Source organism: Cheilinus undulatus, linkage group 9 (genome assembly GCF_018320785.1).
Source record: "Cheilinus undulatus linkage group 9, ASM1832078v1, whole genome shotgun sequence".
Lineage (NCBI taxonomy): Eukaryota > Metazoa > Chordata > Actinopteri > Labriformes > Labridae > Cheilinus > Cheilinus undulatus.
In genome coordinates this window covers 424,157-450,451 of record NC_054873.1, presented here as the reverse complement: position 1 = coordinate 450,451, position 26,295 = coordinate 424,157, and the positions used below count along the sequence as shown (strand labels likewise).

General features: G+C 42.0%; 1 protein-coding gene across 1 annotated transcript in view; it reads right to left on the bottom strand.

Moving 5' to 3' along the window:
* LOC121515576 (receptor-type tyrosine-protein phosphatase beta-like) overlaps positions 1–26,295 on the bottom strand; it is a 72,922-nt gene that overhangs the window by 24,524 nt on the left and 22,103 nt on the right. Inside the window, exons 9-15 of the mRNA XM_041796407.1 lie at positions 23,651–23,914; positions 21,766–22,029; positions 9,243–9,506; positions 7,766–8,029; positions 7,213–7,482; positions 6,771–7,034; positions 6,402–6,668 (exon numbers count right to left, since the gene is read on the bottom strand). Of these exons, the coding sequence (XP_041652341.1) occupies positions 6,402–6,668; positions 6,771–7,034; positions 7,213–7,482; positions 7,766–8,029; positions 9,243–9,506; positions 21,766–22,029; positions 23,651–23,914 (1,857 nt within the window). The remainder of the gene's footprint in view (positions 1–6,401; positions 6,669–6,770; positions 7,035–7,212; positions 7,483–7,765; positions 8,030–9,242; positions 9,507–21,765; positions 22,030–23,650; positions 23,915–26,295) is intronic.

The following is a 26,295-nucleotide window of genomic DNA, read 5'->3' as shown; positions in this document are numbered from 1 at the left end:
TAACTCCAGGAGTATTCCAGGATTACTCCAGGAGTATTCCAGGAGTATTCCAGGATCACTCCAGGTGTATTTCAAGGTTATTCCAGGAGTGTTCCAGGAATATTCCAGGAGTTTTCCAGGTTTACTCCAGTAGTATTCCTGGAGTATTAGAGGACTACTCCAGGGTTTTTCCAGGATCAATCCAGGATTATTCCAGGATTATTCCAGGAGTATTCCAGGATTACACCAGGATTATTCCAGGATTATTCCAGGAGTATTCAAGGACTAATCCAGGATTATTCCAGAATTATTCCAGGAGTATTCAAGGACTACTCCAGGATTATTCCAGGATCACTCCAGGATTACTACAGGATTATTCCAGGATTACTCCAGGAGTATTCAAGGACAACTCCAGGATTATTCCAGGATCACTCCAGGATTACTCCAGGATTATTCCAGGATTATTCCAGGATCACTCCAGGATTACTCCAGGAGTATTCCAGGTCTATTCCAGGAGTATTCCAGGATCACTCCAGGAGTATTTCAAGGTTATTCCAGGAGTATTCCAGGTCTATTCCAGGATCACTCCAGGTGTATTTCAAGGTTATTCCAGGAGTGTTCCAGGAATATTCCAGGATTATTCCAGGCTCACTCCAGGATTACTCCAGGATTATTCCAGGACAACTCCAGGAGTATTCAAGGACAACTCCAGGATTATTCCAGGATCACTCCAGGATTATTCCAGGATTACTCCAGGAGTATTACAGGTCTATTCCAGGAGTATTCCAGGATCACTCCAGGAGTATTTCAAGGTTATTCCAGGAGTATTCCAGGAATATTCCAGGAGTTTTCCAGGTTTACTCCAGGATTATTCCAGGAGTATGCCAGGAGTATTCAAGGACTACTTCAGGGTTATTCCAGGATCACTCCAAGATTATTCCAGGATTACTCCAGGAGTATTCCAGGATTACACCAGGATTATTCCAGGATTATTCCAGGTGTATTCAAGGACTACTCCAGGATTATTCCAGGATCACTCCAGGATTATTCCAGGATTACTCCAGGAGTATTCCAGGATTACTCCAGGAGTATTACAGCTCTATTCCAGGAGTATTCCAGGATCACTCCAGGAGTATTTCAAGGTTATTCCAGGAGTATTCCAGGAGAATTCCAGGATTATTCCAGGATTATTCCAGGATCACTCCAGGATTACTCCAGGATTATTCCAGGATTACTCCAGGAGTATTCAAGGTCTATTCCAGGAGTATTCCAGGATCACTCCAGGTGTATTTCAAGGTTATTCCAGGAGTGTTCCAGGAATATTCCAGGAGTTTTCCAGGTTTACTCCAGTAGTATTCTGGGAGTATTAGAGGACTACTCCAGGGTTATTCCAGGATCAATCCAGGAATATTCCAGGATCACTCCAGGAGTATTCCAGGATTACACCAGGATTACACCAGGATTATTCCAGGATTATTCCAGGAGTATTCAAGGACTACTCCAGGATTATTCCAGAATTATTCCAGGAGTATTGAAGGACTACTCCAGGATTATTCCAGGATCACTCCAGGATTACTCCAGGATTATTCCAGGATTACTCCAGGAGTATTCAAGGACAAGTCCAGGATTATTCCAGGATCACTCCAGGATTACTCCAGGATCATTCCAGGAGTATTCCAGGATTACTCCAGGAGTATTCCAGGTCTATTCCAGGAGTATTCCAGGATCACTCCAGGAGTATTTCAAGGTTATTCCAGGAGTATTCCAGGAATATTCCAGGAGTTTTCCAGGTTCACTCCAGGATTATTCCAGGAGTATGCCAGGAGTATTCCAGGTCTATTCCAGGAGTATTCCAGGATCACTCCAGGATTATTCCAGGAGTATTCAAGGACTACTCCAGGATTATTCCAGAATTATTCCAGGAGTATTCAAGGACTACTCCAGGATTATTCCAGGATCACTCCAGGATTACTCCAGGATTATTCCAGGATTACTCCAGGAGTATTCAAGGACAAGTCCAGGATTATTCCAGGATCACTCCAGGATTACTCCAGGATCATTCCAGGATTACTCCAGGAGTATTCCAGGATTACTCCAGGAGTATTCCAGGTCTATTCCAGGAGTATTCCAGGATCACTCCAGGAGTATTTTAAGGTTATTCCAGGAGTATTCCAGGAATATTCCAGGAGTTTTCCAGGTTCACTCTAGGATTATTCCAGGAGTATGCCAGGAGTATTCAAGGACTACTCCAGGGTTATTCCAGGATTACTCCAGGATTATTCCAGGATTACTCCAGGAGTATTCCGGGATTACACCAGGATTATTCCAGGAGTATTCAAGGACTACTCCAGGATTATTCCAGAATTATTCCAGGAGTATTCCAGGATTATTCCAGGATTATTCCAGGATCACTCCAGGATTACTCCAGGATTATTCCAGGATTACTCCAGGAGTATTGAAGGACAACTCCAGTATTATTCCAGGATCACTCCAGGATTACTCCAGGATTATTCCAGGATTACTCCAGGAGTATTCCAGGATTACTCCAGGAGTATTCCAGGTCTATTCCAGAAGTATTCCAGGATCACTCCAGGAGTATTTCAAGGTTGTTCTAGGAGTATTCCAGGAGAATTCCAGGAGTATTCAAGGACTACTCCAGGGTTATTCCAGGATCACTCCAGGATTATTCCAGGATTACTCTAGGAGTATTCCAGGATTACACCAGGATTATTACAGAATTATTCCAGGAGTTTTCCAGGGACTACTCCAGGATTATTCCAGAATTATTCCAGGAGTATTCAAGGACAACTCCAGGATTATTCCTGGATCACTCCAGGATTACTCCAGGATTATTCCAGGATTACTCCAGGAGTATTCCAGGATTACTCCAGGAGTATTCCAGGTCTATTCCAGGAGTACTCCAGGTGTATTTCAAGGTTATTCCAGGAGTGTTCCAGGAATATTCCAGGAGTTTTCCAGGTTTACTCCAGTAGTATTCCAGGAGTATTAGAGGACTACTCCAGGGTTTTTCCAGGATCAATCCAGGATTATTCCAGGATTATTCCAGGAGTATTCCAGGATTACACCAGGATTATTCCAGGATTATTCCAGGAGTATTCAAGGACTAATCCAGGATTATTCCAGAATTATTCCAGGAGTATTCAAGGACTACTCCAGGATTATTCCAGGATCACTCCAGGATTACTCCAGGATTATTCCAGGATTATTCCAGGATCACTCCAGGATTACTCCAGGAGTATTCCAGGTCTATTCCAGGAGTATTCCAGGATCACTCCAGGAGTATTTCAAGGTTATTCCAGGAGTATTCCAGGTCTATTCCAGGATCACTCCAGGTGTATTTCAAGGTTATTCCAGGAGTGTTCCAGGAATATTCCAGGATTATTCCAGGCTCACTCCAGGATTACTCCAGGATTACTCCAGGAGTATTACAGGTCTATTCCAGGAGTATTCCAGGATCACTCCAGGAGTATTTCAAGGTTATTCCAGGAGTATTCCAGGAATATTCCAGGAGTTTTCCAGGTTTACTCCAGGATTATTCCAGGAGTATGCCAGGAGTATTCAAGGACTACTTCAGGGTTATTCCAGGATCACTCCAAGATTATTCCAGGATTACTCCAGGAGTATTCCAGGATTACACCAGGATTATTCCAGGATTATTCCAGGTGTATTCAAGGACTACTCCAGGATTATTCCAGGATCACTCCAAGATTATTCCAGGATTACTCCAGGAGTATTCCAGGATTACTCCAGGAGTATTACAGCTCTATTCCAGGAGTATTCCAGGATCACTCCAGGAGTATTTCAAGGTTATTCCAGGAGTATTCCAGGAGAATTCCAGGATTATTCCAGGATTATTCCAGGATCACTCCAGGATTACTCCAGGATTATTCCAGGATTACTCCAGGAGTATTCAAGGTCTATTCCAGGAGTATTCCAGGATCACTCCAGGTGTATTTCAAGGTTATTCCAGGAGTGTTCCAGGAATATTCCAGGAGTTTTCCAGGTTTACTCCAGTAGTATTCTGGGAGTATTAGAGGACTACTCCAGGGTTATTCCAGGATCAATCCAGGATTATTCCAGGATTATTCCAGGAGTATTCCAGGATTACACCAGGATTACACCAGGATTATTCCAGGATTATTCCAGGAGTATTCAAGGACTACTCCAGGATTATTCCAGAATTATTCCAGGAGTATTGAAGGACTACTCCAGGATTATTCCAGGATCACTCCAGGATTACTCCAGGATTATTCCAGGATTACTCCAGGAGTATTCAAGGACAAGTCCAGGATTATTCCAGGATCACTCCAGGATTACTCCAGGATCATTCCAGGAGTATTCCAGGATTACTCCAGGAGTATTCCAGGTCTATTCCAGGAGTATTCCAGGATCACTCCAGGAGTATTTCAAGGTTATTCCAGGAGTATTCCAGGAATATTCCAGGAGTTTTCCAGGTTCACTCCAGGATTATTCCAGGAGTATGCCAGGAGTATTCCAGGTCTATTCCAGGAGTATTCCAGGATCACTCCAGGATTATTCCAGGAGTATTCAAGGACTACTCCAGGATTATTCCAGAATTATTCCAGGAGTATTCAAGGACTACTCCAGGATTATTCCAGGATTACTCCAGGAGTATTCAAGGACAAGTCCAGGATTATTCCAGGATCACTCCAGGATTACTCCAGGATCATTCCAGGATTACTCCAGGAGTATTCCAGGATTACTCCAGGAGTATTCCAGGTCTATTCCAGGAGTATTCCAGGATCACTCCAGGAGTATTTCAAGGTTATTCCAGGAGTATTCCAGGAATATTCCAGGAGTTTTCCAGGTTCACTCCAGGATTATTCCAGGAGTATGCCAGGAGTATTCAAGGACTACTCCAGGGTTATTCCAGGATTACTCCAGGATTATTCCAGGATTACTCCAGGAGTATTCCGGGATTACACCAGGATTATTCCAGGAGTATTCAAGGACTACTCCAGGATTATTCCAGAATTATTCCAGGAGTATTCCAGGATTATTCCAGGATTATTCCAGGATCACTCCAGGATTACTCCAGGATTATTCCAGGATTACTCCAGGAGTATTGAAGGACAACTCCAGTATTATTCCAGGATCACTCCAGGATTACTCCAGGATTATTCCAGGATTACTCCAGGAGTATTCCAGGTCTATTCCAGGAGTATTCCAGGATCACCCCAGGAGTATTTCAAGGTAATTCCAGGAGTATTCCAGGAATATTCCAGTAGTTTTCCAGGTTTACTCCAGGATTATTCCAGGAGTATGCCAGGAGTATTCAAGGACTACTCCAGGGTTATTCCAGGATCACTCCAGGATTATTCCAGGATTACTCCAGGAGTATTCCAGGATTACACCGGGATTATTCCAGGATTATTCCAGGAGTATTCAAGGACTACTCCAGGATTATTCCAGGATCACTCCAGGATTATTCCAGGATTACTCCAGGAGTATTCCAGGATTACATCAGGATTATTCCAGGATTATTCCAGGTGTATTCAAGGACTACTCCAGGATTATTCCAGGATTACTCCAGGAGTATTCCAGGATTACTCCAGGAGTTTTCCAGGTCTATTCCAGGAGTATTCCAGGATCACTCCAGGAGTATTTCAAGGTTTTTCCAGGAGTATTCAAGGATTACTCCAGGATTATTCCAGAATTATTCCAGGAGCATTCCAGGATTATTCCAGGATTATTCCAGGATCACTCCAGGATTACTCCAGGATTATTCCAGGATTACTCCAGGAGTATTCAAGGACAACTCCAGTATTATTCCAGGATCACTCCAGGATTACTCCAGGATTATTCCAGGATTACTCCAGGAGTATTCCAGGTCTATTCCAGGAGTATTCCAGGATCACCCCAGGAGTATTTCAAGGTAATTCCAGGAGTATTCCAGGAATATTCCAGTAGTTTTCCAGGTTTACTCCAGGATTATTCCAGGAGTATGCCAGGAGTATTCAAGGACTACTCCAGGGTTATTCCAGGATTACTCCAGGACTAATCCAGGATTACTCCAGGAGTATTCCAGGATTACACCAGGATTATTCCAGGATTATTCCAGGAGTATTCAAGGACTACTCCAGGATTATTCCAGGATTACTCCAGGAGTATTCCAGGATTACTCCAGGAGTTTTCCAGGTCTATTCCAGGAGTATTCCAGGATCACTCCAGGAGTATTTCAAGGTTATTCCAGGAGTATTCCAGGATTATTCCAGGAGTTTTCCAGGTTTACTCCAGGAGTATTCCAGGAGTATTCCAGGATCACTCCAGGAATATTCCAGGAGTATTCAAGGATCCCTCCAGGAGTATTCCAGGAGTTTTCCAGGAGTATGCCAGGAGTATTCCAGGATATTTTTCAAACATATAGCTAAGGTTTTCACCTGTTCGGCCCAGTGTTCTGGCTTGGTTCCTCAGGTCACCGCTCATGCTCAGCAGCTCCACTCGGTACAGACGGCCTGGGACCAGACGTGAGAAGACAGACTCAGTGACCTCTGACCCCAGCTGCTGCAAGGCAAGCTGGGAGCCGTCAACTTTGGAGAGAATCAGCTGGTAACCACTCAGAACACCAGGAGCACGATCCCAGTCCACCAGGAGAATATCAGACTGGTTCCCACTGTGAGCTCGGAGAGACGCCGTGGCCGCTGGGACTGAGGACAGAACAGGAGACAAAGTTGATCATAAAATTACTCACTCACCTGTCCTCACTCACTCACCTGTCCTCACTCACTCACCTGTCCTCACTCACTCACCTGTCCTCGCCCACAGGGTGGTGTGGTTGCTGTATCCCCCGCTGTGCGTCACCACCTCCAGCCTGTAGGGGGCTCCAGGCGTGAGTCCCTGGAAGGAGACGTGCTGGACATTAGGGCGAAGTCGGCGGGTTTCCTGCAGAGAGCCGTCCCGCTGAAACAGAGAGACCTGGTATATCTGGAACTCTCCGTCAGCTGGAGCCCAGATGAAGCTCAGACTGGAGGTGGAGTTAGATTTAACGGACAGGTCAGAGACGGCGGCGGGACCTGAGGGGACGTTAGACTGATAATCAATACTCTGACTTTATTTGGGTCTCTGCTGATGTCAGACTTCTTCTTCCTCTGGTTATTTTACCCATAATCACTTTCATCAATAACTGTCTGATTGGTACATATTCTTTCACAGCTCGTCTTTTATTTTTGAAGTACCAACAGGAAGTCTTACGTGTGCGAGCCTCGGCGCTGACCCCCTGGCTCTGGACCACTCCGCTAAGGGTTTGGACCAGGACTCTGTACTTCTTCCCTGGAGTGAGGCGGTCAAACCTGAAGCTGTTGAGTCCGTACAGCTGAGAGGTGTTCTGGACGAGACTTCCTCTGTCATCCTGGAGCTGCACGGCGTAACCGTCCGCCACTCCCAGCGCCGCCTGCCAGCTCACCTGGAAACTACAGGTGGAGACGAGGTCGTCGACCTGCAGCCCGGTCACTGCGGAGGGAACTGGACACACAAAGACCAGCATCAGAACAGCTTCATGTTCAGATCTGGTTTAATTTTAGAGGAGAGGAGCTCAGGTGAGCCAGATCCAGACTGAAATCTCCAAACCACGACCTACATAGACCAGGTCTTAGACCGTCTCCAGGACTTTGTTCTCAGCTCTTCCTGGACTCTCTCTCTCTGCAGACGTCTTATAAATACATGCATCCTTTAGAACATATTATTGACCAGAAATCTCCACCACAGTGACAGCCGTGGTGGTCAAGCCCCGCCCCCTGCTGTGTACCTGTGCGTCCAGAGGCGGTACTGTTGTTCTGCAGCTCGCCGCTCATCGTCTGCACCATCACGTCGTACGTCTGTCCGGGCTGCAGAGATCCAAACGTCACCTCGTTCTGCTGTTTGAGGACGAGGCGGACGTCCAGGCGTCGGCTCTGTCTGAACAGGAAGACGGAGTAGCCGTCCACGTCGCCATGGCCAGGTGTCCAGCTCACCTGTAGGCTGCTGCTGTCGCCGCCGTTACTCACCTGGATGTTCCTCACTCTGCTGGGAACTAGGAAGGATGAGACACAGTCAGACACAGACACCTCAGTCAAACCCCACCCCCTAACCCCCCAATTAGATCCATGATGCTGACCAATCAGAGCACAGATGAGTTACAGGTTTGGAAAATAGAAAGAAAAGAAAATGAACAAATGTTAACATCATGTTTGGAGTAGTATTCCAGGATTACTCCAGGAGTATTCCAGGATTATTCCAGGAGTATTCCAGAATTATTCCAGAATTACTACAGGAGTATTCCAGGAGTATTCCAGTATCATTCCAGGAGTTTTCCAGGACTATTCCAGGAGTATTCCAGGACTATTCCAGGAGTATTCCAGGAGTACTCCAGGAGTATTCCAGGAGTTTTCCAGGAGTATTTCATGATCCCTCCAGGAGTATTCCAGGAGTTTTCTATGGTCCCTCCAGGAGTATTCCAGGAGTTTTCTATGATCCCTCCAGGATTATTCCAGGAGTAATCCAGGATCACTCCAGGAGTATTCCAGGAGTTTCCATGATCCCTCCAGGAGTATTCCAGGATTATTCCAGGAGTAATCCAGGATCCCTCCAGGAATATTCCAGGATCACTCCAGGAGTATTCCAGGAGTATTCCATGATCCCTCCAGGAGTATTCCAGGAGCATTAGGATATTATCTGATATCACTGCTGAGATCTAGGGTGGACGAGATACTGTCAGACACAGACGCCTCAGTCAAACCCCACCCTCTAACCCTAACCCAGCCAATCAGATCTGTGGTGCTGACCAATCAGAGCACAGATGAGTTACAGAAATTAACAAGATAAAAGTAGAGGTTGTAAAAGTCCCTGGATTTACAGAATAAAGTAATAAAAGTACCTTTGAATTCAAACTGAAGGGATAGATCTTGAACTGATTTAATCGGAATGATAGAAAATGTAACCATTGATTGTTTTATTGATCATTAACATTTTCATCGATTCATAAAGGAACAGAGACTGAGCTGATGAAAATGTGATCTGAATCATTAAGTATCAAAAACATGAATTCAGATATTTTGTGTTGAAAATGTTTGTGAGTAAAAAAACAGTGATAATCCAGAGATCAGATGCCGCGGTTTAGCTATCGTGTTCTTATTGTGATGTCTGTGAAACAGGTCTCAGAGTCCCTCAACTGATTTGAAACCATAAAGGATTCATAAATTCTTCAGAGTAGTCCTGGCGGCGGTTGGCGTTGTCGGCAGGCTCACCTGTGCGTCCCTCAATGAAGCGGGCCTTCTGGTTGGGACCGCTGAACGTGGACACCAGGATCTTGTAGAGGCGTCCCGGCGTTAGAGAGGACAGGACACACCGGTCCACGCCGCTTCCCAGCGTGATGGGAGGAAACACCTTCATGTCGTTGAACAGGAGCTGAACCTCATAGTGATCCACGTCACCTGGAGCCGCCTCCCACCTCACCTGAAGCTCCTCCGTCCCCTGTCCGGCCAGAACCAGGGACCGGACCGCCGCTGGGACTGTGGACGGACAGAGACAGGACAGGATTAAAACTCCTGTACCTCCTAAAAGTACTCAGACTAAAACCTGAGAACTCTTCTGAAAGGTCCTCCAACGTTTCATCACAGAACCATCAGAACCCTGAGTCTGGTTCTGGTCCACGGTTGCTGGAGTCGCCTATTGTTCTGGGAGTCTTTCTTTTACCCCACACGCCTTCACCCAGGAGATTTCACTCACTCAGAACACTCAGACCCTTCATCCAGTCCTAGCAAGAGCACGCCAAAGCTCTACCCGGTCTGTCAGGCGTTCCCAGTCCGGTCTACAAGACATTCAGAGGATCCTTTCAGTTCTGGGCAAAAAGTGGAAATTTGGGGGTGAAAAGGTATTTTTGAGATTAAAACGTCTACAAAAAAACAGACTCAGAATTTCAGAGTTTAAAAGTCTAAAATTTGGACATTCAAATCTCTAAAAATGTCAAGTTTTAAAAAATACATTTACACAATTTAAAAGACAAAAATGTGGAAGAAACCAAACTGAGAACAACGGTTTGATTTTTGATGTTTGATTTAAAAATTAAACGTTTTGGTCCACTAACACTTTTCACTTTTACTGTCAAAAATGACCATTTTTCTCTTAAATCCATGACTTTTTTAACCTGAGAATTTCAACAGATCCTCTTTATTATTATTTTTATGTGGTTCTAATTCCCTGTGATAATAAAAATAAAATTAAAACAATATGATAATAGATCATCCTTATCAACCAGTGTCTGTAGGCCTGATACGTTTGGATCTGGTCAGTAAAATAATTTAAACTGTTGTTTACATTTTTCTGAACCGATACCGATAACCAATAACCCATATATTTTTTTCAATTGTTGATTTAACAAAAGAAGTTTATTTGATGTGTTTATGCACATCTGGGGGTAAGAAGGGGTTAATATGTAGTGAGCAAAGATATTTATAACTAGTTTTAACTAATATCACTCATGCTTTTCAAAAACAGAGAACTATTCTGACTTTATAACTGTTATTATAGTTCACTGTTTTTAGTTAAATATTTGTGTACCAAGTACAGCAGACACAAACAGCTGACAGACAGTTTACCCTCATAAAACCAGATGATAACAGGCTGTTATGATTAACAGATGGAGATATTTGGGGGTCTGGGTTTTTTTTGTTTTTGTTTTTTGCTTAAGCCAGAATTAAAGCGAGCTGATGTTTGACATACAGATTAAAAATATGCACTGCCATCAGTCATATCAGAGATAGGTTAAGGATGTGAAGTCCTCCGTGGTCTGTGGCTAACTTCTGTTCCTAACGTGGATCAGACTGAATGAAACCACGTCAACCAGAGCAGGCAGGTCTACGTCTATGAAAGCAGTGATGGATCAGGAGACTGTCAGACTGATTTTGTTATTATAGCGTTGGGCCTTTTGGCTCTGGCAAGCTTTCTGCAGTTTTCAACGCCTGCTAATGCCCGCTGAGGCTAGTGGCTGCTGCCGCTTCGTTTTACCGTCGTTAGGATGATGACTATCAGTGACTTAGAAGATCCGTCGAGGACTTCTTTCTACTCTTTGGGAGCTTTGCAGATTCTACACACATGGTCGTGTTATCCTCCCCATAAACACTGAATAACGCCACCGTGTTGTTAGCATTTTAGCACAGGGTCTGCTACTTTCTCTTCTTCTTTGGTGCTTTAATAGCAGGTCGTGTACTGCGGCGCCACCTGCTGTTTCGGAATGTGTAGTCTCCTGAGAAAGAAAACAAACACCAGCACTGCCGTACTGACAAAAATATAGATGTTATCGGGACTCGTAGTAATGATATCAGACCGATAAGAATGACGTAATAATTTCCTGTTATCGGCCCGATAGTTATCGTGCACCCCTACATTTTCTAAGGGGTCCTGGGGTGGGGGTAAAGGTCAGGAACCTGTGCTCCAGGTCAAATGGACTAAAGTGTATTTAGTGGGTAGAGAGGGTTCTACCAGAGCTGAAATCTGGGATCCATCACTTCTGACCTGGTCTGATGATTCCAGGTTTGGTGATTCTGGGGCGTTCTGGAGCGTACAGTCTCTGTAAACTGGGCAGAATGGTCCTTCAGGTTTCAGTAGAGTCCTCTCAGATATTCTGATCAATGCTCCACACCAGCAGGGGGCACTAATGCACCAGGGTTGTAGGTAGAGGGCTGAGGATGACCTTGCTCTCTAACATCTGCAGGTCTCCGTGACGACCTTTAGGCCAGCAGTCAGCCCCGTGAGTTTAGATGTTTGGAGCCGTTACTATGGAGACCATCCCTCGCTCCTCTGGTCTGAATGCCACCGCCGTTGGTTCTATGGTTCTATGGTTTCCATGGTTTCTATGGTTCCATGGTTCTATGGTTTCTATGGTTCTATGGTTCTATGGTTCTATGGTTTCTATGGTTCTATGGTTTCTATGGTTCCATGGTTCTATGGTTTCTATGGTTCTATGGTTCTATGGTTCTATGGTTTCTATGTTTCTATGGTTCTATGGTTCTATGGTTTCTATGTTTCTATGGTTTCTATGGTTTCTATATTTTCTATGGTTTCTATGGTTCTATGGTTCTATGGTTTCTATATTTTCTATGGTTCTATGGTTCTATGGTTCTATGTTTTCTATGGTTCTATGTTTCTATGGTTTCTATGGTTTCTATATTTTCTATGGTTCTATGGTTTTATGGTTTCTATGTTTTCTATGGTTCTATGGTTCTATGGTTTCTATGGTTCTATGGTTTTTATGTTTTCTATGGTTTCTATGGTTTCTATATTTTCTATGGTTTCTATGGTTCTATGGTTTCTATGGTTCTATGGTTTTTATGTTTTCTATGGTTCTATGTTTCTATGGTTTCTATGGTTTCTATGGTTCTATGGTTTATATGGTTCTATGTTTTCTATGGTTCTATGTTTCTATGGTTTCTATGGTTTCTATGGTTCTATGGTTTATATGGTTCTATGTTTTCTATGGTTCTATGGTTTCTATGTTTTCTATGGTTCTATGTTTCTATGGTTTCTATGGTTTCTATGGTTCTATGGGTTCTATGTTTTCTATGGTTCTATGTTTCTATGGTTTCTATGGTTTCTATGGTTTTATGGTTTCTATATTTTCTATGGTTTCTATGGTTCTATGGTTTCTATGGTTCTATGGTTCTATGGCTCTATGGTTCTATGGTTTCTATGGTTCTATGGTTTCTATGGTTCTGTGGTTCTATGGTTTCTATGGTTCTATGGCTCTATGGTTCTATGGTTTCTATGGTTTCTATGGTTCTATGGTTTCTATGGTTCTATGGTTCTATGGCTCTATGGTTCTATGGTTTCTATGGTTCTATGGTTCTATGGTTTCTATATTTTCTATGGTTTCTATGGTTCTATGGTTTCTATGGTTCTATGGTTCTATGGCTCTATGGTTCTATGGTTTCTATGGTTCTATGGTTTCTATGTTTCTATGGTTCTATGGTTCTATGGTTCTATGGCTCTATGGTTCTATGGTTTCTATGGTTCTATGGTTTCTATGGTTTCTATGTTTCTATGGTTCTATGGTTCTATGGCTCTATGGTTCTATGGTTTCTATGGTTTCTATGGTTTTATGGTTCTATGGTTTCTATGGTTCTATGGTTTCTATGGTTTCTATGGTTCTATGGTTTCTATGGTTCTATGGTTCTATGTTTCTATGGTTTCTATGGTTTCTATGGTTCTATGGTTTCTATGGTTTCTTTATTTTCTATGGTTTCTATGGTTCTATGGTTCTATGGTTTCTATATTTTCTATGGTTCTATGGTTCTATGGTTCTATGTTTTCTATGGTTCTATGTTTCTATGGTTTCTATGGTTTCTATATTTTCTATGGTTCTATGGTTTTATGGTTTCTATGTTTTCTATGGTTCTATGGTTCTATGGTTTCTATGGTTCCATGGTTTTTATGTTTTCTATGGTTTCTATGGTTTCTATATTTTCTATGGTTTCTATGGTTCTATGGTTTCTATGGTTCTATGGTTTTTATGTTTTCTATGGTTCTATGTTTCTATGGTTTCTATGGTTTCTATGGTTCTATGGTTTATATGGTTCTATGTTTTCTATGGTTCTATGTTTCTATGGTTTCTATGGTTTCTATGGTTCTATGGTTTATATGGTTCTATGTTTTCTATGGTTTCTATGTTTTCTATGGTTCTATGTTTCTATGGTTTCTATGGTTTCTATGGTTCTATGGGTTCTATGTTTTCTATGGTTCTATGTTACTATATTTTCTATGGTTTCTATGGTTCTATGGTTTCTATGGTTCTATGGTTCTATGGCTCTATGGTTCTATGGTTTCTATGGTTCTATGGTTTCTATGGTTCTATGGTTCTATGGTTTCTATGGTTCTATGGTTCTATGGTTCTATGGCTCTATGGTTCTATGGTTTCTATGGTTCTATGGCTCTATGGTTCTATGGTTTCTATGGTTTCTATGGTTCTATGGTTTCTATGGTTCTATGGTTCTATGGCTCTATGGTTCTATGGTTTCTATGGTTCTATGGTTCTATGGTTTCTATATTTTCTATGGTTTCTATGGTTCTATGGTTTCTATGGTTCTATGGTTCTATGGCTCTATGGTTCTGTGGTTTCTATGGTTCTATGGTTTCTATGTTTCTATGGTTCTATGGTTCTATGGCTCTATGGTTCTATGGTTTCTATGGTTCTATGGTTTCTATGGTTTCTATGTTTCTATGGTTCTATGGTTCTATGGCTCTATGGTTCTATGGTTTCTATGGTTTCTATGGTTTTATGGTTCTATGGTTTCTATGGTTCTATGGTTTCTATGGTTTCTATGGTTCTATGGCTCTATGGTTCTATGGTTTCTATGGTTCTATGGCTCTATGGTTCTATGGTTTCTATGGTTCTATGGCTCTATGGTACTATGGTTTCTATGGTTGTATGGTTTCTATGGTTCTATGGTTTCTATGGTTTCTATGGTTCTATGGTTTCTATGGTTCTATGGTTTCTATGGTTCTATGGTTCTATGGTTTCTGTGTTTTCTATGGTTCTATGGGTTCTATGTTTTCTATGGTTCTATGTTTCTATGGTGTCTATGGTTTCTATGGTTTTATGGTTTCTTTGGTTCTATGGTTCTATTGTTTCTATATTTTCTATGGTTTCTATAGTTCTATGGGTTCTATGGTTCTATGGTTTCTATATTTTCTATGGTTTCTATGGTTCTATGGTTTCTATGGTTCTATGGTTCTATGGCTCTATGGTTCTATGGTTTCTATGGTTCTATGGTTTCTATGTTTCTATGGTTCTATGGTTCTATGGTTCTATGGCTCTATGGTTCTATGGTTTCTATGGTTCTATGGTTTCTATGGTTTCTATGTTTCTATGGTTCTATGGTTCTATGGCTCTATGGTTCTATGGTTTCTATGGTTTTATGGTTCTATGGTTTCTATGGTTCTATGGTTTCTATGGTTTCTATGGTTCTATGGTTTCTATGGTTCTATGGTTCTATGGTTCTATGTTTCTATGGTTTCTATGGTTTCTATGTTTCTATGGTTTCTATGGTTTCTATATTTTCTATGGTTTCTATGGTTCTATGGTTCTATGGTTTCTATATTTTCTATGGTTCTATGGTTCTATGGTTCTATGTTTTCTATGGTTCTATGTTTCTATGGTTTCTATGGTTTCTATATTTTCTATGGTTCTATGGTTTTACGGTTTCTATGTTTTCTATGGTTCTATGGTTCTATGGTTTCTATGGTTCTATGGTTTTTATGTTTTCTATGGTTTCTATGGTTTCTATATTTTCTATGGTTTCTATGGTTCTATGGTTTCTATGGTTCTATGGTTCTATGGTTCTATGGCTCTATGGTTCTATGGTTTCTATGGTTCTATGGCTCTATGGTTCTATGGTTTCTATGGTTTCTATGGTTCTATGGTTTCTATGGTTCTATGGTTCTATGGCTCTATGGTTCTATGGTTTCTATGGTTCTATGGTTCTATGGTTCTATGGTTTCTATATTTTCTATGGTTTCTATGGTTCTATGGTTTCTATGGTTCTATGGTTCTATGGCTCTATGGTTCTGTGGTTTCTATGGTTCTATGGTTTCTATGTTTCTATGGTTCTATGGGTTCTATGTTTTCTATGGTTCTATGTTTCTATGGTGTCTATGGTTTCTATGGTTTTATGGTTTCTTTGGTTCTATGGTTCTATTGTTTCTATATTTTCTATGGTTTCTATGGTTCTATGGTTTCTATGGTTCTATGGTTCTATGGCTCTATGGTTCTGTGGTTTCTATGGTTCTATGGTTTCTATGTTTCTATGGTTCTATGGTTCTATGTTTTCTATGGTTCTATGTTTCTATGGTTTCTATGGTTTCTATATTTTCTATGGTTCTATGGTTTTACGGTTTCTATGTTTTCTATGGTTCTATGGTTCTATGGTTTCTATGGTTCTATGGTTTTTATGTTTTCTATGGTTTCTATGGTTTCTATATTTTCTATGGTTTCTATGGTTCTATGGTTTCTATGGTTCTATGGTTCTATGGTTCTATGGCTCTATGGTTCTATGGTTTCTATGGTTCTATGGCTCTATGGTTCTATGGTTTCTATGGTTCTATGGTTCTATGGTTCTATGGCTCTATGGTTCTATGGTTTCTATGGTTCTATGGTTTCTATGGTTTCTATGTTTCTATGGTTCTATGGTTCTATGGCTCTATGGTTCTATGGTTTCTATGGTTTTATGGTTCTATGGTTTCTATGGTTCTATGGTTTCTATGGTTTCTATGGTTCTATGGGTTCTATGGTTCTATGGTTCTATGTTTCTATGGTTTCTATGGTTTCTATGGTTTCTATATTTTCCATGGTTTCTATGGTTCTATGGTTCTATGGTTTCTATATTTTCTATGGTTCTATGGTTCTATGGTTCTATGTTTTCTATGGTTCTATGTTTCTATGGTTTTATGGTTTCTATATTTTCTATGGTTCTATGGTTTTATGGTTTCTATGTTTTCTATGGTTCTATGGTTCTATGGTTTCTATGGTTCTATGGTTTTTATGTTTTCTATGGTTTCTATGGTTTCTATATTTTCTATGGTTTCTATGGTTCTATGGTTTCTATGGTTCTATGGTTTTTATGTTTTCTATGGTTCTATGTTTCTATGGTTTCTATGGTTTCTATGGTTCTATGGTTTATATGGTTCTATGTTTTCTATGGTTCTATGGTTCTATGGTTCTATGGCTCTATGTTTCTATGGTTTCTATGGTTCTATGGTTTCTATGGTTTCTAGGGTTCTATGGTTCTATGGTTTCTATGGTTTCTATGGTTCTATGGCTCTATGGTTCTATGGTTTCTATGGTTCTATGGCTCTATGGTACTATGGTTTCTATGGTTGTATGGTTTCTATGGTTCTATGGTTTCTATGGTTTCTATGGTTCTATGGTTTCTATGGTTTCTATGGTTCTATGGGTTCTATGTTTTCTATGGTTCTATGTTTCTATGGTGTCTATGGTTTCTATGGTTTTATGGTTTCTTTGGTTCTATGGTTCTATGTTTTCTATGTTTTCTATGGTTCTATGGTTTCTATGGTTCTATGGTTCTATGGTTTCTATGGTTCTATGGTTTCTATGGTTTCTATGTTTCTATGGTTCTATGGTTCTATGGCTCTATGGTTCTATGGTTTCTATGGTTTCTATGGTTTTATGGTTCTATGGTTTCTATGGTTCTATGGTTTCTATGGTTTCTATGGTTCTATGGTTCTATGGTTTCTATGGTTCTATGGTTCTATGTTTTCTATGGTTTCTATGGTTCTATGGTTTCTATGGTTCTATCTTTTCTATGGTTCTACGGTTTCTATGGTTCTATGGCTCTATGTTTTCTATGGTTCTATGGTTCTATGGTTCTATGGTTTCTATGGTTCTATGGTTCTATGGTTTCTATGGTTCTATGGTTTTATGGTTTCTATGGTTCTATGGTTTATATGGTTCTATGTTTTCTATGTTTTCTATGGTTCTATGGTTTCTATGGTTTCTATGGTTCTATGGTTTCTATGGTTCTATGGCTCTATGGTTCTATGGTTTCTATGGTTTCTATGGTTCTATGGTTTCTATGGTTTTATGGTTTCTATGGTTTCTATGGTTCTATGGTTCTATGTTTTCTATGTTTTCTATAGTTCTATGGTTCTATGGTTTCTATGGTTTCTATGGTTTCTATGGTTCTATGGTTCTATGGTTTCTATGGTTCTATGTTTTCTATGGTTCTATGGTTCTATGTTTTCTATGGTTCTATGGTTCTATGGTTTCTATGGTTCTATGGTTCTATGGTTTCTATGGTTCTATGGTTTTATGGTTTCTATGGTTCTATGGTTTATATGGTTCTATGTTTTCTATGTTTTCTATGGTTCTATGGTTTCTATGGTTTCTATGGTTCTATGGTTTCTATGGTTTCTATGGTTCTATGGTTTCTATGGTTCTAAGGTTCTAAGGTTTCTATGGTTCTAAGGTTCTAAGGTTTCTATGGTTCTATGGCTCTATGGTTCTATGGTTCTATGGTTTCTATGGTTCTACGGTTTCTATGGTTCTATGGTTTCTATGGTTCTATGGTTCTATGGTTCTATGTTTTCTATGGTTTCTATGGTTCTACAGTTTCTATGGTTCTAAGGTTCTAAGGTTTCTATGGTTCTATGGTTCTATGTTTTCTATGGTTTCTATGGCTCTATTTTTTCTATGGTTCTACGGTTTCTATGGTTCTATGGTTTCTATGGTTTCTATGGTTCTATGTTTTCTATGGTTCTACGGTTTCTATGGTTCTATGGTTCTATGTTTTCTATGGTTCTACAGTTTCTATGGTTCTGTGGTTTTATGTTTTCTATGGTTTCTATGGTTCTATGGTTCTATGTTTTCTATGGATCTATGGTTCTATGTTTTCTATGGTTCTATGGTTCTATGTTTTCTATAGTTTCTATGGCTCTATGTTTTCTATGGTTCTACGGTTTCTATGGTTCCATGGTTCTATGTTTTCTATGGGTTCTATAGTTCTATGTTATCTATGGTTCTATGGTTCTATGTTTTCTATGGTTTCTATGGTTCTATGGTTTCTATGGTTCTATCTTTTCTATGGTTCTACGGTTTCTATGGTTCTATGGCTCTATGTTTTCTATGGTTCTATGGTTCTATGGTTTCTATGGTTCTATGGTTCTATGGTTTCTATGGTTCTATGGTTTTATGGTTTCTATGGTTCTATGGTTTCTATGGTTCCATGGTTTCTATGGTTCTATGGTTTTATAGTTTCTATGGTTCTATGGTTTTATGGTTCTTAGGTTTCTATGGTTCTATTGTTTCTATGGTTCTATGGTTTCTATGGTTCTATGGTTCTAAGGTTTCTATGGTTCTAAGGTTCTAAGGTTTCTATGGTTCCAAGGTTCTATGGTTCCAATGGTTCTATGGCTCTATGGTTCTATGTTTTCTATGGTTTCTATGGTTCTATGGTTTCTATGGCTCTATGTTTTCTATGGTTCTACGGTTTCTATGGTTCTATGTTTTCTATGGTTTCTATGGTTCTATGGTTTCTATGGTTTCTATGGTTCTATGGTTTCTATGGTTCTATGGTTTCTATGGTTCTAAGGTTTCTATGGTTCTATGGTTTCTATGTTTCTATGGTTCTATGGTTTCTATGGTTCTAAGGTTTCTATGGTTCTATGGTTTCTATGGTTCTAAGGTTTCTATGGTTCTATGGTTTCTATGGTTCTATGGTTTTATGGTTCTATGTTTGTATGGTTTCTATGGTTTCTATGGTTCTATGGTTTCTATGGTTCTATGGTTCTATGGTTTCTATGGTTCTATGGTTTTATGGTTTCTAGGGTTCTAAGGTTTCTATGGTTCTATGTTTCTATGGTTCTATGGTTTCTATATTTTCTATGGTTTCTATGGTTCTATGGTTTCTATGGTTCTATGGTTTTTATGTTTTCTATGGTTCTATGTTTCTATGGTTTCTATGGTTCTATGGTTTATATGGTTCTATGTTTTCTATGGTTCTATGGTTTCTATGTTTTCTATGGTTCTATGTTTCTATGGTTTCTATGGTTTCTATGGTTCTATGGGTTCTATGTTTTCTATGGTTCTATGTTTCTATGGTTTCTATGGTTTCTATGGTTTTATGGTTTCTATGTTTCTATGGTTCTATGGTTTCTATATTTTCTATGGTTTCTATGTTTCTATGGTTTCTATGGTTCTATGGTTCTATGGTTTCTATGGTTCTATGGTTTCTATGTTTCTATGGTTTCTATGGTTCTTAGGTTTCTATGGTTCTATGGTTTCTATGGTTTCTATGGTTCTTAGGTTTCTATGTTTCTATGGTTTCTATGGTTCTTAGGTTTCTATGGTTCTATGGTTTCTATGGTTCTATGGTTTTATGGTTTCTATGTTTCTATGGTTCTATGGTTTCTATATTTTCTATGGTTTCTATGTTTCTATGGTTTCTATGGTTTCTATGTTTCTATGGTTCCATGGTTTCTTTGGTTCTATGGTTTCTATGTTTCTATGGTTCTATGGTTTCTATGGTTTCTATGTTTCTATGGTTCTATGGTTTCTATGGTTCTATGGTCTCTACATTTCTATGGTTCTATGGTTTCTATGGTTTCTATGGTTCTATGGTTCTAAGGTTTCTATGGTTCTAGGGTTTTAACGGTTGTATGATTTTGCTGAGATGTAGGGCGCTTTAATAGCAGGCCCAGTTGTTTCACTGTTACGATTCTTGCCCCCCCCCCCCGTGATTTTACCCTTGCATCATCGATCCATGCCCGGGCCCACTTGTGTATTTACTGTCTGAAACAGCAGGTGGCGGTATGCATGTAGCCAGTTTACAACCCCAACAAGGAGGAGAGAGAAGATGCCACCATGGCAACCACTGGGGTCATGACTACTTTTGCTTTGACCCAGATTAAAGTCCATCCTGCAGCCATGGATGATTAAAATCAGGTTTCAGATGGTAGTTCTTCTCTCCTCATATCTGCACATCTACTACAGCTCAGAGGAAACGGGCTCACGCTGCGCTGACACAGCGGTTTCTGAGGTGACAGGAGACTTTAATGCCTTTGCTCCTCCTCTCACTGACTCCACCTAGTGTTCATCTGTAAGGTGAGTCACAGCAGACCGTTTATGACTGGATTCTGATGATTTCCCTTTATTGAGGAAACATGTGAACAAACTGCCGCGCTGTGGAAAGAAGTTTAGTTTTTACGATGATGTCATAAAGCTGATAGGGCGCTCTGTCCCGTACCGAGCATGGTTGCATTCACATCTCATCTGAACTGAGCCAGAGTCCACTTGAATCGCGCCCGAGACCACCTCCCCATGTGGGCCCGGGCCCGGGCTCGTTTGCATTCACACTACCCGAACGAACCGAACTTTGGGCTCAAGTGCACTCTGATCCGGGTCCGGGGCCCTAATATGAAAGCCACCTTAAGACTGAAGACACCCGTTCATCCACTGCGAGGCAGTTTAGGACGTCAAAGCGGTTCTCACATCATTTCTTTTTACTAGAATCAGAGATTTCACCCGAATATCCCTGATCTCAATAAAAATCTCAGTCCCAGTCCTGATCCAGAATCCAGGGCTCCATTCCAATAGTCCATTTAGCTTAGGAAGGTTCCTAACCTAAAGTATTTTAGTGTGGGCCATGATAAAAGTAAGGAGCTTCAATACTTCCTTTATTCTCTCCTTTAGCCTAGGAAACACTGGAGCATCCTTTAACAAAGGAGAGATGTAAAAATGACCCACAATGCTTTGCGTCAGCTTCATTTAAAGTGACACACCTGTTGACTGCTCGTCAGAACAAGTGATCACTTCGACTGTATCTTTACTAACCACCATTTAAACTGTTGAATTCACCATCAAACCTCCTATCCTCCTACTCCCTCCTTTCCTTTCCTATCCACCTACTCCCTCCTTTCCTTTCCTATCCACCTACTCCCCCCTTTCCTTTCCTATCCACCTACTCCCCCCTTTCCTATCCTATTACTCCCTCCTTTCCAATCCTCTTACTCCCTCCTTTCCTATCCTCTTACTCCCTCCTTTCCTATCCTCTTACTCCCTCCTTTCCTGTCCTCTTACTCCCTACTTTCCTATCCTCTTACTCCCTCCTTTCCTGTCCTCTTACTCCCTACTTTCCTTGACCCTGTGACCTTTTTCCCCGGGGTTAAGGAGAAGTGGATAGGAAAGGACTTTGGAGGTAATTTTTGGACCTTTTGAATGACCCCAGGTCTTTTAGAGCATCAGAGGCATCAGAGGTCACTCACGGGTCCGTCCATGCGTGGAGACGCTGCTCTGGTACGTCCCGCTGTGCGTGGTGACCTGGACGGTGTAGAGTCTACCGGGGACCAGGCCGTGGAACACGCACTCGTTCTGGGTCTTCAGCAGGGTCTGGTTCTGCAGGAACACATTGTTGTGTTTGATGAACACCTGGTACGAGTCCACGTCACCTGCAGCCGCACGCCAGTACACCTTCAGGTAGTCATCCCTCGCCGAGTGGGTCGCTGTGGGGCTCTGGACCTGGGCGGGCTCTGGGGGGGTCAGAACAGAGACATGTAAACACTTCTATGAACATGTCAGGTACAGGTGATCAGCTGTCAGGTGTCCTCTCCTGGATGTGGGCGTGGCCAAATGATGGATGAACAGGTGAATGGTCTAAAAACCTGAGTGTGAATGAAAGAAGATTTAGGAAGGAATGAGAGATTAAAATGACAGAGGGCCTGGTCCATCCTCTACCTGTCTCCTATTGGCCGGTCCATCCTCTACCTGTCTCCTATCGGCTGGTCCATCCTCTGCCTGTTTCCTATTGGCCGGTCCATCCTCTGCCTGTCTCCTATCGGCTGGTCCATCCTCTGCCTGTTTCCTATTGGCCGGTCCATCCTCTGCCTGTTTCCTATTGGCCGGTCCATCCTCTACCTGTTTCCTATTGGCCGGTCCATCCTCTACCTGTCTCCTATTGGCCGGTCCATCTTCTACCTGTCTCCTATTGGCCGGTCCATCTTCTACCTGTCTCTTATTGGCCGGTCCATCTTCTACCTGTCTCCTATTGGCCGGTCCATCTTCTACCTGTCTCTTATTGGCCGGTCCATCTTCTACCTGTCTCCTATTGGCCGGTCCATCTTCTACCTGTCTCTTATTGGCCGGTCCATCTTCTACCTGTCTCCTATTGGCCGGTCCATCTTCTACCTGTCTCTTATTGGCTGGTCCATCTTCTACCTGTCTCTTATTGGCCGGTCCATCTTCTACCTGTCTCCTATTGGCTGGTCCATCTTCTACCTGTCTCCTATTGGCCGGTCCATCTTCTACCTGTCTCTTATTGGCCGGTCCATCTTCTACCTGTCTCTTATTGGCTGGTCCATCTTCTACCTGTCTCTTATTGGCCGGTCCATCTTCTACCTGTCTCTTATTGGCCGGTCCATCCTCTACCTGTCTCCCATTGGCTGGTCCATCCTCTACCTGTCTCCTATTGGCTGGTCCATCCTCTACCTGTCTCCCATTGGCCAGTCCATCCTCTACCTGTCTCCTATTGGCCGGTCCATCTTCTACCTGTCTCCTATTGGCCGGTCCATCTTCTACCTGTCTCCTATTGGCCGGTCCATCCTCTACCTGTCTCCCATTGGCTGGTCCATCCTCTACCTGTCTCTTATTGGCCGGTCCATCTTCTACCTGTCTCCTATTGGCCGGTCCATCTTCTACCTGTCTCCTATTGGCCGGTCCATCTTCTACCTGTCTCCTATTGGCCGGTCCATCTTCTACCTGTCTCTTATTGGCTGGTCCATCTTCTACCTGTCTCTTATTGGCCGGTCCATCTTCTACCTGTCTCTTATTGGCCGGTCCATCTTCTACCTGTCTCCTATTGGCTGTTTCAGTGTTTAAAGGGCCAGTCAGACATTTAGAGGAAATCTCAGAACAAGGAGGCAGGAGAGTTCAGAATGAAGGACTAAAGAAAAACCTGAGACCAGATTAAAGAGGTCTTGATCTCAGAACCTTAGCCAGAGCTCCAGAGGTTTGTAACAATAATGACTCCATAGGGCGTTCTCTCCTGGGTGTGGCTGTGGTTAAATAAATGAGAGAAGCTCATTGGTTAACATCTCTATCATGTCAGAATGGATCAATGATGAATGATTGATGGTGTAAAGCTTAGCGTCTCACGTGTTCTCTCCTGGACGTAGGTGTAGTTGTGGGCGGAGCCACTGCGGGCGCTGATAGAGATGTTGTAGAGGCGTCCTGGTGTCAGAGACTTGAACACGCACTCAGGACTGGATTTAGAGACGGACACGGTGTGCAGCGTCTTCTCACTGTCGCTCAGGGTTACCTGGTAAGTTTCCACCTCACCTTCAGACGGTCGCCACGACACGCTCAGGAAGTCTGACCGCCCATTATTACTGACCGTCACCTCGCCAACCGCAGCGGGAACTGAGGAGAGAGTGGAGGGAAGAGTGATGAAGGACACAGGACAGCTAGAATCAGAGGTCATAGGTCAGCAGCTTTATATTTAGAGACTATGGTGGCGTTATGATCAGACCTGAACCCTTCTCAAATCTCTGGACCCAGATCCACCCTTCATAAAGAACAGCAGCATCTGTCTGAGCTCAGTAGAGCTGAGCATGCTCACTACCTCCCTCTGACTCCTCACCCTGATTGGTCGGCACTGATTATGACAGGCATTTGTCCAATCACAGAGTCCTGCCCTTCACAAACCCTCTAGAGCAGTGATACTCAACGGGTGGCTCTGTAGTGATGATCTGTGGCTCTGTAGTGATGATCTGTGGCTCTGTAGTGATGATCTGTGGCTCTGTAATGATGATCTGTGGCTCTGTAGTGATGATCTGTGGCTCTGTAATGATGATCTGTGGCTCTGTAATGATGATCTGTGGCTCTGTAGTGATGATCTGTGGCTCTGTAGTGATGATCTGTGGCTCTGTAGTGATGATCTGTGGCTCTGTAATGATGATCTGTGGCTCTGTAGTGATGATCTGTGGCTCTGTAATGATGATCTGTGGCTCTGTAATGATGATCTGTGGCTCTGTAGTGATGATCTGTGGCTCTTTAATGATGATCTGTGGCTCTGTAATGATGATCTGTGGCTCTGTAATGATGATCTGTGGCTCTGTAATGATGATCTGTGGCTCTGTAGTGATGATCTGTGGCTCTGTAATGATGATCTGTGGCTCTGTAGTGATGATCTGTGGCTCTGTAATGATGATCTGTGGCTCTGTAATGATGATCTGTGGCTCTGTAGTGATGATCTGTGGCTCTTTAATGATGATTTGTGGCTCTTTAATGATGATTTTTGGCTCTTTAATGATGATCTGTGGCTCTGTAGTGATGATCTGTGGCTCTGTAGTGATGATCTGTGGCTCTGTAATGATGATCTGTGGCTCTGTAATGATGATTTGTGGCTCTTTAATGATGATTTTTGGCTCTTTAATGATGATCTGTGGCTCTGTAGTGATGATCTGTGGCTCTGTAGTGATGATCTGTGGCTCTTTAATGATGATTTGTGGCTCTTTAATGATGATCTGTGGCTCTGTAGTGATGATCTGTGGCTCTGTAATGATGATCTGTGGCTCTGTAGTGATGATCTGTGGCTCTTTAATGATGATTTGTGGCTCTTTAATGATGATCTGTGGCTCTGTAATGATGATCTGTGGCTCTGTAGTGATGATCTGTGGCTCTGTAATGATGATCTGTGGCTCTGTAATGATGATTTGTGGCTCTTTAATGATGATTTTTGGCTCTTTAATGATGATCTGTGGCTCTGTAGTGATGATCTGTGGCTCTGTAGTGATGATCTGTGGCTCTGTAGTGATGATCTGTGGCTCTGTAGTGATGATCTGTGGCTCTGTAGTGATGATCTGTGGCTCTGTAATGATGATCTGTGGCTCTGTAGTGATGATCTGTGGCTCTGTAGTGATGATCTGTGGCTCTGTAATGATGATCTGTGGCTCTGTAATGATGATCTGTGGCTCTGTAATGATGATCTGTGGCTCTGTAATGATGATCTGTGGCTCTGTAATGATGATCTGTGGCTCTGTAGTGATGATCTGTGGCTCTTTAATGATGATCTGTGGCTCTTTAATGATGATCTGTGGCTCTGTAATGATGATCTGTGGCTCTGTAGTGATGATCTGTGGCTCTGTAGTGATGATCTGTGGCTCTGTAATGATGATCTGTGGCTCTGTAATGATGATCTGTGGCTCTGTAATGATGATCTGTGGCTCTGTAATGATGATCTGTGGCTCTGTAATGATGATCTGTGGCTCTGTAATGATGATCTGTGGCTCTGTAGTGATGATCTGTGGCTCTGTAGTGATGATCTGTGGCTCTGTAGTGATGATCTGTGGCTCTTTAATGATGATCTGTGGCTCTGTAATGATGATCTGTGGCTCTGTAATGATGATCTGTGGCTCTGTAGTGATGATCTGTGGCTCTTTATTTATGATCTGTGGCTCTTTAATGATGATCTGTGGCTCTGTAATGATGATCTGTGGCTCTGTAATGATGATCTGTGGCTCTGTAGTGATGATCTGTGGCTCTGTAGTGATGATCTGTGGCTCTGTAGTGATGATCTGTGGCTCTGTAATGATGATCTGTGGCTCTGTAATGATGATCTGTGGCTCTGTAGTGATGATCTGTGGCTCTTTAATGATGATCTGTGGCTCTTTAATGATGATCTGTGGCTCTGTAGTGATGATCTGTGGCTCTGTAGTGATGATCTGTGGCTCTGTAGTGATGATTTGTGGCTCTTTAATGATGATTTTTGGCTCTTTAATGATTTGTGGCTCTTTAATGAT